At 34.1% G+C, this 14645-nt stretch overlaps 2 protein-coding genes across 3 annotated transcripts in view; one reads left to right on the top strand and one right to left on the bottom strand.

Moving 5' to 3' along the window:
- Positions 1–9660, bottom strand: part of LOC135081181 (myosin light chain kinase, smooth muscle-like) — a 48088-nt gene extending 38428 nt beyond the window's left edge. Inside the window, exon 1 of the mRNA XM_063975925.1 lies at positions 9411–9660. The gene's annotated coding sequence lies outside the window, so the exon portion shown is untranslated. The remainder of the gene's footprint in view (positions 1–9410) is intronic.
- Positions 5617–13930, top strand: LOC135081183 (intraflagellar transport protein 57 homolog). 2 transcript variants are annotated; one of them, XM_063975928.1, is made up of 2 exons: positions 5617–5665; positions 12750–13930. In XM_063975928.1, exon 2 carries the CDS (start codon positions 12761–12763, stop codon positions 13886–13888), a length of 1128 nt encoding a protein of 375 aa, XP_063831998.1. In that variant the 5' UTR covers positions 5617–5665; positions 12750–12760; the 3' UTR covers positions 13889–13930. The 2 variants fall into 2 exon arrangements, with proteins under 2 accessions (XP_063831998.1, XP_063831997.1); XM_063975927.1 differs by lacking the exon at positions 5617–5665 and adding an exon at positions 12536–12630.
- Positions 13931–14645: the final 715 nt, after the last annotated feature.

Below are 14645 nucleotides of genomic sequence, written 5' to 3'. Positions count from 1 at the left end.
GCCCATTTGACGCGGATTGAGGACACTAATCGCCTTAAGGACATAGGATAGTTTTATCCCGGTTTTTGAAACAGGGACACCACCCGATAAAGTTTTTCCGTGAAATTACAGAATTCACGCCGGCGAAGCCGCGGGCAGAAAGCTAGTCCAATATAAAGGAAAGGTAAAATGGTGTTATAATAGGTATACTGCATATGAATATTTGTGTACTGACTCGGTGCTGAAAAAGCGTCAGTGCAGTATTTTCCTCATGAGAAATACCTAAGTAAGATAATGATTTTTTTCTTTTCCACTCAATTTAGGTCTACAATTGCGAAACTCAGAAAACCTACCTAATAACTGTTGCTACCTACTTATATTTTCCTATGTGTCCATATTAAATCAGCAATAAGCTCAAGGATATGACGTCACTTGTGTATTGTTGAAAGTGTATTCTTCGATGCGCTCGCGCAGGTCGTGACACATTAGTTCCGATTGTCGAGAAGAGAATAGAATGATAAACAATGCTTCTTCGTGCGGTCATCGAGGCCTGGAAAAACGAGTCTATTCTATAATAACTATCGTTAGCGCTAGAGTGAACGCCTGTAGATAATGTAAGATTTGATTTCCATTCGGTATCGCTACGCTATGTTCTTAAAGTTACTCGTAAGTAAGAAACATGATAGATGAACTTTTGCGAATTGAAACGAATTATATTGCACTTACTAAATTAATAGTTACATTCGTGTTTTAAATAGAGGATGTTTACATACTGAAAGTGACACACTAGTGTTCAACACGCGTGTAACTTTTCCACTCTACCTACTGTCTTGTGCGTAACATAAGGACAATTAGATTGTAGGTAGTACCTACAAATTTATGCCACATAAATTACTGGTTACATTATAAATAGTGACATTTATTTTAACTGACTTCCAGGACATCCTGCCCATTGTGAACTAAACAAAAAGATTTAAAAGCATTTTAGATAAGTAATAGCTTAAAATTTTGTTTAAAATTAATCATCGTCGTTGCTAAAGATTGTTTTTCTTGGGCTGAGTTGCACAACCTAGCTTTGACCGTAACTTTGACATAACCAGTGTTTTTTGTATGGAGATTGACGGATTTTTGACGTTTGTTAAAGTTAAAGTAAGATGGTGCAACCCAGCCTTACTATTTTTTAAGAACAAAGATCACCAATAGCCTATTTATTTATATCGGAAAGTCATTACTTATACTTATATCTTTCTATACTTGCAGGTACAAAAACAATGTTGTTGCATTGTAGCTGCTTTACATACAAGTGGCTGTGACAGACGATGACTGTTAATACCCACATTCTATTGGATCCTCCATATTGGAAGCAACAGAATAAAGGACGATGTATTTTCATCACAACACGATTATGAAGTCTACGTGATCGGAATTTCTATGGATAGGCTTTAGGATGTATTGAAATATAAATTTTCTTTAACTACCTTCTATGAGAATACCCATTGCACAGAAACTGTACGTAATATTTTTTTACTATTTTTTATTTACTTAATATTTTAAATCATATTTTGTGTCTGAAAATAATAAGTGCATGTAACTTCTTAAACAATATGTGGAGAAGCTTAATACCACTTGCTTAAAACGAGTTATGGAAGTTTAATAAGTCACCATAGTAACAATAATTTTCAATTTATCATTACATAATTTGCTTTGCTTAGTTTGTGATAGACTTGTGATTGTTGAAACATTTTATTATTGATCAATTCATAATTAATTTGTTATCCTCATTCCAATCACCTCTCACTGCATACTAGAGAGTGCCAAATTACCAACTGTAGTTAAGTGCCTTTTTCCTGTGATGCGTTTTCGGCACGCGTGCAGATCTGGTCATTTAATTTCATACATTTTATTATTTCATACGTTTTCCTATTACAGGAAATATATTCCAATTTATGGGCGACCACTGCGACCAGTCAGCAAGCTGGTCAAACTATGTCCCCCTCCTGACTAAATCGGCTCTGCCAGAGGGGTGGAGGATGTTGCTGGCAGTTTGGCCAGCAATCCTTTTTTGATATTGTTTACTTTTTTTATATTGTTTTTGATTTTGCTTTTACTGGCTCTTGTGTTCTAGTAAAATGTCTTGAGCAATATACTGTTTTGGCCCTATTTTGGACTGTTTCCTTGCTTCTAGCATAATATCACCACCAGCAGGCCTATCTCTACATACAGTCCACTCTATCGCCTTTTAACATTGTACTTGGGATATGTCAAAACGATCACTTTAATTTCATCTCTACAGTTGCCATGCAGTTGGCAACCAAAGTAATTGTTCTGTTATAACTGGTGTATTAATAAACCAACACACTAGGGTGTCCCTTATTTTTCAAAGTTTTAAATTTGTAACGCATAGGTCTTAGTTTTGTTTGTTTGCCTCTAAAACACTTGGAAATAAATTTTTACTTTATTTGGAGTACGATAACCCGTGCCGACTTGCATCGGAACATGTTGCGCGGCAGTAGCGGTGCGTATTCGCGGTATTTGTCATTTGTTCTCAATTAATCTTGTGATTAACACCTATTGTTTGACATTTAGAAGATGGCTGTGGAATTAAGAAGCAATAAAAAAAGTATTTTCTTAGTCGGGGACGTAAATTTATCAAATAATAGGCACAAAGTTACCGTTAATCGTCAAGTTTTTGCAGTATTTTTTAACATATTTTGCGAAGTTAATTAAATGTTATTGAAAGCTCTAATCTCATCATTCGGGAGTGTATTATATTTTGGGAAAAGCTATAAATCCTACTAGAGCCTAACTGTGTAAAAACTTCACCATGCTTGGAGGGAGTTGCAAGAAAAAATATTTAAAAAATTCAAGATTTATAAGCGCCGCGGTGAGGAAGATTTAAAAACAAAATATTTTAACCAAAACAAATAAAACCAAGGCGTCCAGTGTGTTAAGGTGTAGACAAAAAGTTAGTTAAGAAAGCATAAAGTGCAAGACAAAGAAAATTAAATAAATAAATCAATAAAAAATAGAGCAAATATGTTTCGGAGGTTTATCGTCATCTCTTACTACGCAAGATTCTATACAAATGCAAGGACATCACGACCAGCTTACCAGCTCTGAGGAAAGCCTTAAGAGAGCCTATATGAGAGTGTTGACAAATTGATTTCCTAAGCAGCCCTGAGCAAGTTCAGTCAACATCTTTGGTACTTCATATCAGAAGAAATTGCCGTTTTATCACTCTTTGATGATGAATGTAATGAACAAACACCGTCAATATTGTAGTAAAAGTACAAAGAGAGAGTATGTATGATTCTGGGAAGAGATACATTCCATCTGAAGAAGGTATGATTATTTCTATGGTAAATAGGACTTCGTACTATTTTTTTATCCTGTTTTTAATGAATTGATAATAATACTGCCTTATTTATTGTTGCTGGAAAACCATTGAGTGGTTTTGTGTCTGTCAAGAGTATAAATTTACTTTCTCGATTGAAAATAGATAATAATTTCCCCCTGAGACACATTTCTATATGAGAAAAAGATGTTGCCTATTTAAAGGCAAAAAAGTGCTTTCTTTAGGGTAGTTAATGATACAGCTGAAAGAGCTATAAAGCTTATGCAAGATTTTCATGGTTTGATCACCGCAAAGAAAGAGCTAAAGCTTTTTTTGCTACGCACGTTGTAGCAAAAATCAGGCCAATATTCAGGAGCATGGAAATCTGTATCCAGAATGTAAAAAAGGGTCCCTCAAAAGTAAAATATATTGTCTGATCTGTAATGTTATCTTCTTTTTATAAATATTTTATAAAAATTAAATGTTTTAATTGATTTAGCTACTTAATAAAAGGAGTAAAACCAGCATTTTTCAAAATCTTCAGAGCTCGGTCGGCACGGGTTAATGTTGACGTAGGAAGATGAAATTTTGTATTTAAGTATGTCTGAGTAGTACGAAAAGAAATAGGGGGTATGCATTTCAATATCTAAAAAAAATTTTTTTTCGGCCATATAAGGGACACCCTACAACACACGTTTTGTCTGGCTATGTAGCCTAATCTCTAAACTACAACTAAAACGGGACTCCTACCTCTCGTTCCCACCGTTGCAACTCCTGTGTAGCCAGGATCTACAGCTTGACCGCCAATAAAAACCCTACTAGTGAAGGTCAAGTTTGTCCCGGGGGGAAAGATAAACTAATCTCTGAACTACAGTCAACGGTACATTAGACTATACATTTTTGTTTCAAAATAGCATCTATTACAACGAAATAAAATTCCACAGAGTTAAGCTTGATGTGCTATCGTTAGAATCTACGCGTTTCATAGCTACTTTATCCTCGTAAGACCGAAGAGTAAATTTTGTCGACTTCTAAGTATCGCCGAATGTGCTTTCAGAAGAACGAATAATTTGTAGTAGTAAACGCCGAGCACTTCGAGTAAAAAAATTTCTATGTTAGAGATTTTCTTTTGCATTCATCTTTTCAGGGGCTCTATACATATCTTATTTTAGGTGAAAAATAATAAAAATATGTTTTCTCTTAAAAGAACATTCGGTATTACACACTTTAAAAAGTAAAAGTAAATAAATTGTATTTTATACTTTAAAGTGAAACGTAAATGTAACCTTTTTAATAAATTAATACTACATAAAGATACAATAATGATATTAATAAATGTAACTGAAAAGGTACAACGGTTTTAATTTTATTTAATGTTTCATAATTAGTACTTTTAAAAGTACTATCGGTTTTATAACATACACTAATGATAGGTTAAAATGTACAAGAAGTAAAGTGAATATTCATGTTAATTATAATATTTACTAAACTAAAAATCAGAACGTTCTCATGGTAAATTTTCTCAATCATATCATAATTTTAATAGTCCAATACTCAATCCCATCTCAATAGAAAAAAATTACAAAAATAAAACTTTCACCATCAAGACCGAATGTTCCTTGCAAAGAACTATTATTTTCAAACGAAAGAAAAATCTTACAAAACTACTTCAAATTGGGAAAAATATTTTTTTTGCTTGTTTAGCAGTATTTTAACTTACATTATACTGGTCAGTTTTGCAATTAAACTACGTTTACGTGAAGAAAAAAAAATAATCGCACATCACGTCTTCTCGGACGAACCACCTTGTCAAAGAAAAATGACAATTTGACAGTGACATTTTGTTTTTTTTATATTAATAAGTTCGGATACCTGATTTTGAATACTTTAAGCCATAGACTATCATTTTTTTTTTCGATAGGCGCGAATTTTTGAACTTAAATTTATCGCTAAAGTTTTAGTTCCTCTGAAAGCACATCCGGCGATACTTCGAAATCACCTCCGAAAATGTCTCGGCGTTACTGACTACAAAGTTTCAGTTCCTTCTGAGGGATGGGCTTACGAGGTTATAGTTTTCTTCAAGGATTTTTGTTGATACGGAAATAAAACAACGCGATTTCCAGGTTTTAAACCGACTGTCTAAAAGAAAAATCCGTGTGATATAATCGTCTCTTGTTTATTATAAATGAAGCCTATTGTGTGTGTGATTTTCATTTTTTTCTTAAATTTAATTAATGTTGATGTAGAGTTTTGTGAAAATAATATTTCAATAAAGTGTGTTCTATCTAGAATTTAAGATTAAAACCTTGAAATTGAAGTTCAGGATTTGGCTACAACTACATATCTCGCGTGGTATCCAATGATTTATTTATTTATTTAAGGACTAATAAGAGATGATTAATGCCATTACATTAGAAATATTCATAAGTTAGTTTAACTTAGATAAAATAATTCAAATGCAATTGTCAATATTTAATAATGAAGATTAGAATATCATTTATGCTCTACTATTTGCTCTACAGGACAATTATTTATACAATTAATTACTTATTAATTAAATATTATCATAGAGTTTGTGAGTTGCTAAGCGTTATTTTCATTCAATGAGATGTTTCCTGTAACTTATTTGACATTGTTTTGTAATTAGAGGGATTTGCTTAATATTAATCAAGTTATGTAAGTAGGTTATAAACAAAATAAACTTTTATGTTTTGAGACTGCGCTGCGCCCAAATTAATTCCTTATCTTTTATAATAAGGGATTATATTATCTATCTAATCTCAACTTCCTCCACTTATCGCGAAATATCCTAAACAATGTCACTTTACCTTGTTTAAATTAATTTTGGTATATTTTTATGCATAACGTCGCCATTTTTATTTAGACTCTTGCGCGTACGTTTTAATTTCATACCAATTATTTTAAGAAGTACCTTTATTGATGAAGACTGTTCTACATATTTGGAGCAGGTAGTTTTAATATTAGCTCATACTTTTCCAACAGTATTGTTTAAGTTGTGAATGCTTAAGGCCGGGTAGCAGAGAAAATGGCGAAAATGAGGTTTTCATTTTTCATTTTTGAGGTACTAAACAGTAAAATTAAAGGCTAAGATTTTTATTGGGCATAGTTGAGAATATTTTCTAGGGCTATTAACGGATGGAAACACGATTTGAAGAAGTTGACTCGATAGAATAAATTCCCAAAGTTACCTCTATTCGTTTTCTATTTATGGTTTTATTTTTAAAATAAGCGATTTGAGATTCTAAATCTTTTACTAAACTAAAGTTCAGAAATAACTTGAGGGCTTTTAACGGATGAAATTTTTATATTGCGTCTTATTTAGTTACTATGTTAAAAAATGCGGAAAAAATCGTCCATGACGGCTTGGACAATCTCAATCAGTCGCGCGGTGGCGCTTACGGAGGACGGACGCGTGTCAGTTTTTTGGCCGTGACAGTTCGCGATTTGTCAATATTTTTGACAATGATGACTTTGATGAGTCACAGTGTAATAATATCAGTGTTACTGGAGAAACCTTCAATTTTTGATAATTAAGAATTATCAATTTTGTCTACCTATTGAAATTTAAATCGTTCGCATCCTTTTAAACGAAGACTCTACTCATGATACATAGTACATTCCTCAAATATGAGACAAAACCAATGAGTTAAAATTACATTTTAATAGTACCTAAATACAATCGTCTTACACTCTGTAAGATAGAAGAATCTTCTAGCCAAAAAGATGGCAGATGCAGCAGATGTCAACGGATTTAAAACTGGAGTTGATGTGACTCCTTGTAGACTTGAGTGTCTAGAGCGTCCCTTCCTCCACCATGCGTAAGAATTTTCACAAAAATACTGTCTAAGGTCTGTAGCTAAAGGTCTACGCTGCAAGATGGAAGAATCTTCTAACCAAAAAGATGGCAGATGCAGCAGATGTCAACGGATTTAAAACTGGAGTTGATGTATGGAACGGTCGCTTTTTTGTAACCTTTATAATTTGGTCGGCTTATAGAAGAATTCCTGATATTTTTTTGCAGTTCGATAACTTTCTTATAAGTAAGTCGTAATATAAAGCTGAAATTAACAGGATAGCTTATTCAAGGAACATTTTAATTTTTCCATTGTATGCCATGTTCCCTTGTTATAAGGGAATCGCGTATTCGGCCACGAAAGTAAGACTGTTAAAATAAATTAGATTTCTTGAAATCTCTCTTTTGCGCAAAGCCACATCATTTATATTTACTGTGGTTATAAAGGTGTACCAAGGGTACATGCTACACCTTTTTATTCGATTGTAAGAGTACTGGTTTACTCACAAATCCGTTTTATCTGAATTTCGAAATCTTTTAATCACACTGGTGTTTATCATTCAAATCAATGACTAATGTTTGAACTAATTTGGACATATCAAGGTCTATCATTGGTAATTTTTTCAAATTTCTGCGTTGAGCCATTTACGAGATCAGGGACATCACAAAACATTACCCCAGCAAAATTCTAAATAACTTGAGAACCGGAACACGAACAAATTTTGCTATTCGTGGACAAATTACTACGCAACAAGAGCTATCTATCCATGTATTTGGTTCCGGGATAGAACGACTTTCAAAAAAAAAATTGCCAGGGTAATGTTTGAAACGTTACCCCAGCAAAATCTGTTTTTTCCTAATAACTTTAAAACTATAATTTGAACGAATTTTGCTATTAGTGGACAAATTTCTGCTCACGGTGGACTAATTATCTGCTATACTCTCGACTCTCTAAAGCACAACATTTATAAAAATTTTGCTGCGGTAATGCACTCCAGGTAACCGTGTGTGATGCTCATTGCTCATAGTGATTTTCGATACAGAGCCCCGTACATACGTTATACATAAATTATGGAAAGAAAACACCCAGACCAATACAAACAAATATGTATGCAATTTTAGTATGATATTTTTATTTATTAATAAACAAAAAGACTGAACAAAATTGATGCGTGTACTGATTAATGTAATTAACCTCATGCAAAGTTTCGTGAATTGCAACAACTATAATTTATTATTCAAGCTCTAAATAATCGCTACTACTAGTAACTGATCATAAAATGTTTTTCCAATCGCTCAAGCTCCCGAGGATCTACCGATAGGTCGGGTGACGTAATCTTGAAATTCTTTTAGCCGGCGCGGAACTTCCGGAAGGTCGGGTGACGCCACGCCTCTTTGATCCGTGTTTACTTTGGCAGTTATATTCTAAATTTATTCGATTCTAAAATATATTCCCAAAAATTTTGAAAGTTGTTTTAATTTGTATCACTTGGATATGATTTGTATTAGAAAGTGCTGTGAGTGTGACGCTTGAACGGAAGGAAGTCAACCTAACCTAACCAACTGCGTATTTCTATACTGTGTAGCCGCGAGAGCTCTTTGGCGCGCTGTCTTCGGCGAAGTATTGCGCGCGCAGATTTTGACAGCGCGAAATACCTACTTTACCAGAAATACCAAGCCTTAAACTAAAACGTTTATTTTTATTTGTTAGAGAACAATAGTGTCTGGAGAAACCTCAAGAGGATTTAAGACACTTTTTTTTAAACTATTTAAATCAAAGATGTAACGGATAAATAATGAAATAATAAATAAATAAATAAAAATTAATTAATTTTCTACGATGGTAAACCCGTAATATGTCTGTATCTACATTTCGCGTCTGTTTTTGTAATTCTTATATCTTAATCAATCTTTGGAAACGTTCATTACTTATTAGGACCTATCAGATTAGGCTAGATGACTCAGGCAGGTATCAATAAGTACTTACGATACCATCTATTGAATAAAACATAAGATATAAAAGCTTGAAGTTAACTGTTTTCAAATAAATTATCAAACATTTGTGTCTATTTAGTAGTAAATTACGACTTTTATTATGAGCGGTGTGTTTATTTTCCGTAAGCTCCTTCAATCCAGTTTCCAAAAGCTCGCAAGTCCGTCCGATGTCGGTCATTTGGTCTACGCCTAACGGTTCGAAAGTTATGACCCGGTGGCCGAGCATGCTTTAGCGCATTTCAAGACCTATAGTCCTACTTTTAAGACCCATACGTGACACGCACTTACCTTTTTAGCGCATACACATCACAAGAAACCAAAACTCGTGTGAAACTGCTTGGAACTCGTGCAAAAACCACAGATCACACTCACGGTAACAAAGCACTGGCACAAAATTAAAACAGTTTCGTAACACAACCGGTCATTAAAAAAGAAAACAACAAAAAAGAAAACAAGGAATTCTAAATTTGAATTTGGTGCGCGGAAGATTGTGGCGTCGCGAGCGCCGTGTCACGACTGAGACGCGCGCCGGCGGCCGCGGCGGGGTCTAATTTTATCGCGCCAGTAATACGAGATAAAGCCGGTCTTTTCCAATCGTTTTATTTGTAATATCACTGGAGAGAGCTGTGTGATTCAGAACAAATGAGACGTTGTCTTCGCTGATGAGTTACGTCTGCTGCACTGTCGACGGATGTTGCACGCTAGCTCTTGGAGTATCTTTGCTTTTAAATAGAGTGGTGAATAAGCCAGAATTTTATTTTATTCTAATGTAACTCTGCCAATATTTTCCGAATAAAATAGCTTAGAAATTGTAAAACAGACTATGAATTTTTCTTTTTTTTTTTTGGTCCTAAGTAAGTAGAGCAAAGTACCAATTTTGTTTAAGGCATTTGAAAAGTGGTAAGCATGGTTCCGTACGTAGTAGTGAAAGACGCTGTAGCGAAGCAGGTAGACGTTTCAGCGAAAAACATTCAACGTGGTACGCGTAAAGGCTACTGAAGCGAAACACGATACTAAGTACAAGTACTAGACCTTACCTTACCTTAAGATACCTTTAATAAAACTTCGTCTTATTAAAACAAGACTGCATAAAATATGATTGATTACTTTTAACAAATGTCAGTGTGCAAAACCGTAGTTTTTAGATAAGACAAGCAATTGAAAAATGGTCTAATGTCGTAAAAGTGTTATAACTCTAAGGTAGGTAGGTATTGGTGGTAAAATTTTCCTAGTCATTGTTTAACCAAAAGCCTAGGTGATTTATAATTTAGTTATGAGTTTAAAGTTTTGTCGTTAATACAATATTCGATGACACAAAACTGACTCATGCATGCACAATACAGGAAACAAAATGGAATGCCGCAATGGTGTAATGTGAAATATTTTGGTTTACTACCTTGACCCTTTAACGAGGCACAAAATGTAAAAGTTATCACAATATCTTCACGGATTTGCTATCTGATAGACAGCTCAAATTCTTCTTATTTATTTACTAGAAATTTAATTAATTTATGTTACTATTACTACCTAAGGTAGGTACCTAAGTCGAAACGCCGTAAAAATTCAAACTAGGATTTATATTATTTAGAATCGAAAATTAATTATAGGTTCTTAAGATACCTACTTAGCAAAACGTACGTTACGTAAATAGGTAATAAACATAAATAGAATTCGCTAAATGGTCATTGGTCAAAGTTTATTATAGGTAAACGCTTGGTAAAGGTAATATATGAGATTTTTGTAGAGACACTGACTCTAGATTTGATGTTATCGGTTTCTTTATAGTCTGTTGATGGGTTGAATATTAATTAATTGCTATTTAATTACTTATTACATAAAGTTGTTGCAATTATAAGATTTAATTAAATTGATTATGGTAGGAAAGGTGCAGACTCGAAAACACATGTAATAAATAAAGTTCCTTAATAATTGAAACATTTTAATAAAATAGGTACTTAATTCCGTTTATTTATAGTAATATTAAAGTACTTGCCTGTGTATTATGAATCCATTTATGTATTTTAGACAACACCCAAAAACACATCATCTAGTCACCGTAGTAGAGCTCTTCTCTTCTAGGTAGGTACTTACCCCCAACAGATCAGAAAAGTTTTAAAAATGTCATAAAAATAAAAGCCATAACAAAGCATCGCAGGAGTAGGTAATTTTATCAGTTTTCATTACTAGTTAATTTCAAACTAAACATAATCATAAAACGTGTCTTATTCGTAAATAATGTTCGAAATTTCTTACAATAATTGAAGGTAATCCTCGGAAATCGTTCGAGATGAATCAGTTGAGATTGTTGCCGAAATAAAGACGTTCGACGTTCGCACGTTCGAGGTCTGTCGCGTGTTAGTCACCCGACCTTACTTGCAGTAGGTGTACCTGAAGTATACTCTGCACCGACAGAATCCTTAATTTTACAAACATAAGGCCCAATGCTTTGTAAAAAAACGTTCAAATCACGAAAAGACTCAGCTACGATCTTTTGTGAGGTTATAAAATTCAAGTTTTTTCATAACATGGGGTGTTTAACTCAATATCGCCATTTTGTTAGATACGCCTTTTCGTGATTAGACACACGATATGCAGTACCCTGAGCACGAATAACAGTCGTAATCGTATTCCTTATCCCATAGCAGCGCTGTTTGGTTTTGCATAAAAAAATCTTACTGTCCTGTGATTGATTTTAATATTTAAACAATCAATAGGTACATGAGTTGAAAAAGAAGTAATAGTTTTCTTCAGTCAGTATTGCAGTAGCAAATACACAGCCACTACATGTGAATAATATTAGGATTTTTTGCGTTTCGTTAGTTATGGCAGTATCTGACTGACCACAGCGCCCTCAAAAGAAAAATATTGTGTGGACTGTATATCTGCTGTGGCAAGTACAAGCATTTTAAGGCAACAAGACATATTAGGATAAGTGCCTACTTGAGATTATCAGCGGTAGTAAACATGATGCGTTCTAGTTTGCCATTCAAAGCCAAAAGAAAATCTAAAAATAAACGGTTAATGATTAAGCCGCTCTATATGGTCGACGCTACATTAAAGGTGGTTATGTAAATCTATCATTTATGTATTCATTTTATTAGCTTTTGCCCTCGACTTCGTTTGCGTAGACGAAAAGTAGGGACAAAGCCTAAAAACTTAAAGCAATTCTGATGTAGAGTGAAAAATAAAAAAAAATACTACAAGTTTTCCAGGGGAAGGAAAAGGCAGGAAATATAACACTTATTTTGTAATTGATAAGAAACTTATTGTGCATTAAAGAGTTTGAATTTGAAAAAGTATTACCGTGGCATTGTGCTCATTCGTCATAAGCATAGACCAGTTACCATGGCAACAGAGGTCAATACAAACGATTTGACGTAGTTTGTCACTGTGTGTATTTCTATGGTGTTATTATTTTTCTGAGGATATTGTAAAAACTGTATTTACGAAAGAAAAATAAATTAAAGGCACCTAAATATTGATTGATCTGGTGTGTGATTATAAGATTGTAAGTAAATTGTTATTGAATGGAGTTATTATAGGAGTTAGGACTTCGTATGCTATCTAGCGATGAATCACATATTTAATCATTACGTATTTAACTTGCAATAAATCTGGACTTTTCAGCTTGCTAAACCATGGATCTCAACCTCATAGATAAGCTGCGACTTCTGAAAATCGACACAGAACTTCGTCCGCAAATAAAAATGAAACCGATGAGTCGCTACTACTTCATCACATCCACCAACCCTGGCGAACAGTTCTACGTGTTTGCCTCCACCGCCGCTTGGCTCATCAGAAAGGCTGGGAAAGACTTCGAGCAACCAAACGAGGAAGATGACCCAAATTCCATAATAGCTGCTATACTCGACTACCTCAGAGAGAAAGAAATAGCAGTAGACTTCTCGTCTCACAAACTAAAACAAGGCTACGGTGAGCAAGTGTGTTATATTCTAAACACTTTAGCAGATGAAGCCTTGAAGAAAATCAACTTTGAATGGCAAATGCCTATCGTCGATATCCCTGAAAGCGAAGAGAACGTCGAAGATTTAGATCAAGTTGAAGATGAGACGGAAATAATCCTGGATAAAGTTGAAGAAGAAATGGCTATTTACTCCGAAGAGTCAGATGGTGAGTACGGCAATGCAGAGGAAAAGGAGACTAGTAATATAGCCAATAAGGTCCACGATTGGGAAGCATGGAAACTGGAGCTGGAACGAGTGGCTCCAGCTTTGAGATTGAAGATTTCTGCTGACGGCCGAGACTGGAGAGCTAGGCATTCCCAAATGAGAACGTACAGGGATGAATTGTTTGATAGGTACAAGACAACTGGGACGCAATTGACCAAATTACACACGAACATTAGTTCTGTTATGGACAAGATTTCAGCTAGGGAGAATATTATCAATGAACAGTTTGAGCCGTTAGTGAAAGAATATGGTTCTCTTCTAGATGAGCTGAATAAAGTAACTCATGAATATAAGGAAGTCAGTGTTGGTGTGACAGAGAGACAAGAGATGTTGAATGATATTACTGCTAAGGTAGAAAATATAAAGCAGAGAACCGAATCCAGGGGTTCATCCATGAATGACAACTCTCCTTTAGTTACCGCAAAGAAAGCTGTGACGAATTTGAAGAAGGATATCCAGGAGATGGATTTCCAGATTGTAGTGTTACTTTGGATGTTGACAACGAAAGAGAACCCTAACAGTAATAATATTATTGCAAACGCTGAATCAAGAATGGTTACTAACGAAGTATATTAATTAACATAACATAGGGGTTCTGCAAGGAACAGTTTTAAGTCCAGCGAGTAATATTGTTGTAAGAATTGTTGAAAAAAGTTGATCAATTGATTTCAATATTTTATTACGGTGGCCTTTAGGAATACAGATATTAAAAATAGGTTGCTAGCTCAATAGTATTATGCATGTTTAAAGATATCTTATTTCTTAACCTAAACAAAATAACGAGTACACAATAATAATTAAAAAATAAATCTACGATCATAAACAATATAAAATAATAAATAACTTTAATCATTTCCATCTTTTCTTTGGTCTACGTTTTGATTAATTTTATCTATAAATACTTTATTATGTTTCGATGCATTTTTATAACTAAGACACATTGTTTGAAGATATCCAAAGCTGAATACATATGTTTATTATTTAAATTAGATACAATTTGTGCTTTACAGTGCCACGTTATATTCTTAAAAACAATATCACTCATTCTATACAGGGTGACTGGAACTGAACCCGCCATAGCTAATACGCGTATAGAGGAGGTCATTTGCTAATTATTGAACCTTACTTTCTATGACTAAAGTTTTATAGTTTAGGAGATATGACAATTTTTATACTTGTTTCAGATTTTCCCGAAAGGACAATGGGCAAAATGGTACCCGGCTCCAATAGATATGAGTCTAGTATCGTTTGAAAGGTCTTACTAAGATGAACAACTTTTACTATGACCACCAGCCTCAGATCTGGTTGTGTACGAAGATATACATACATTTTT

The sequence above is a fragment of the Ostrinia nubilalis genome, chromosome 19 (assembly GCF_963855985.1).
Source record: "Ostrinia nubilalis chromosome 19, ilOstNubi1.1, whole genome shotgun sequence".
NCBI classification, from domain to species: Eukaryota; Metazoa; Arthropoda; class Insecta; order Lepidoptera; family Crambidae; genus Ostrinia; species Ostrinia nubilalis.
This window is presented reverse-complemented; position numbering and strand designations above follow the sequence as displayed.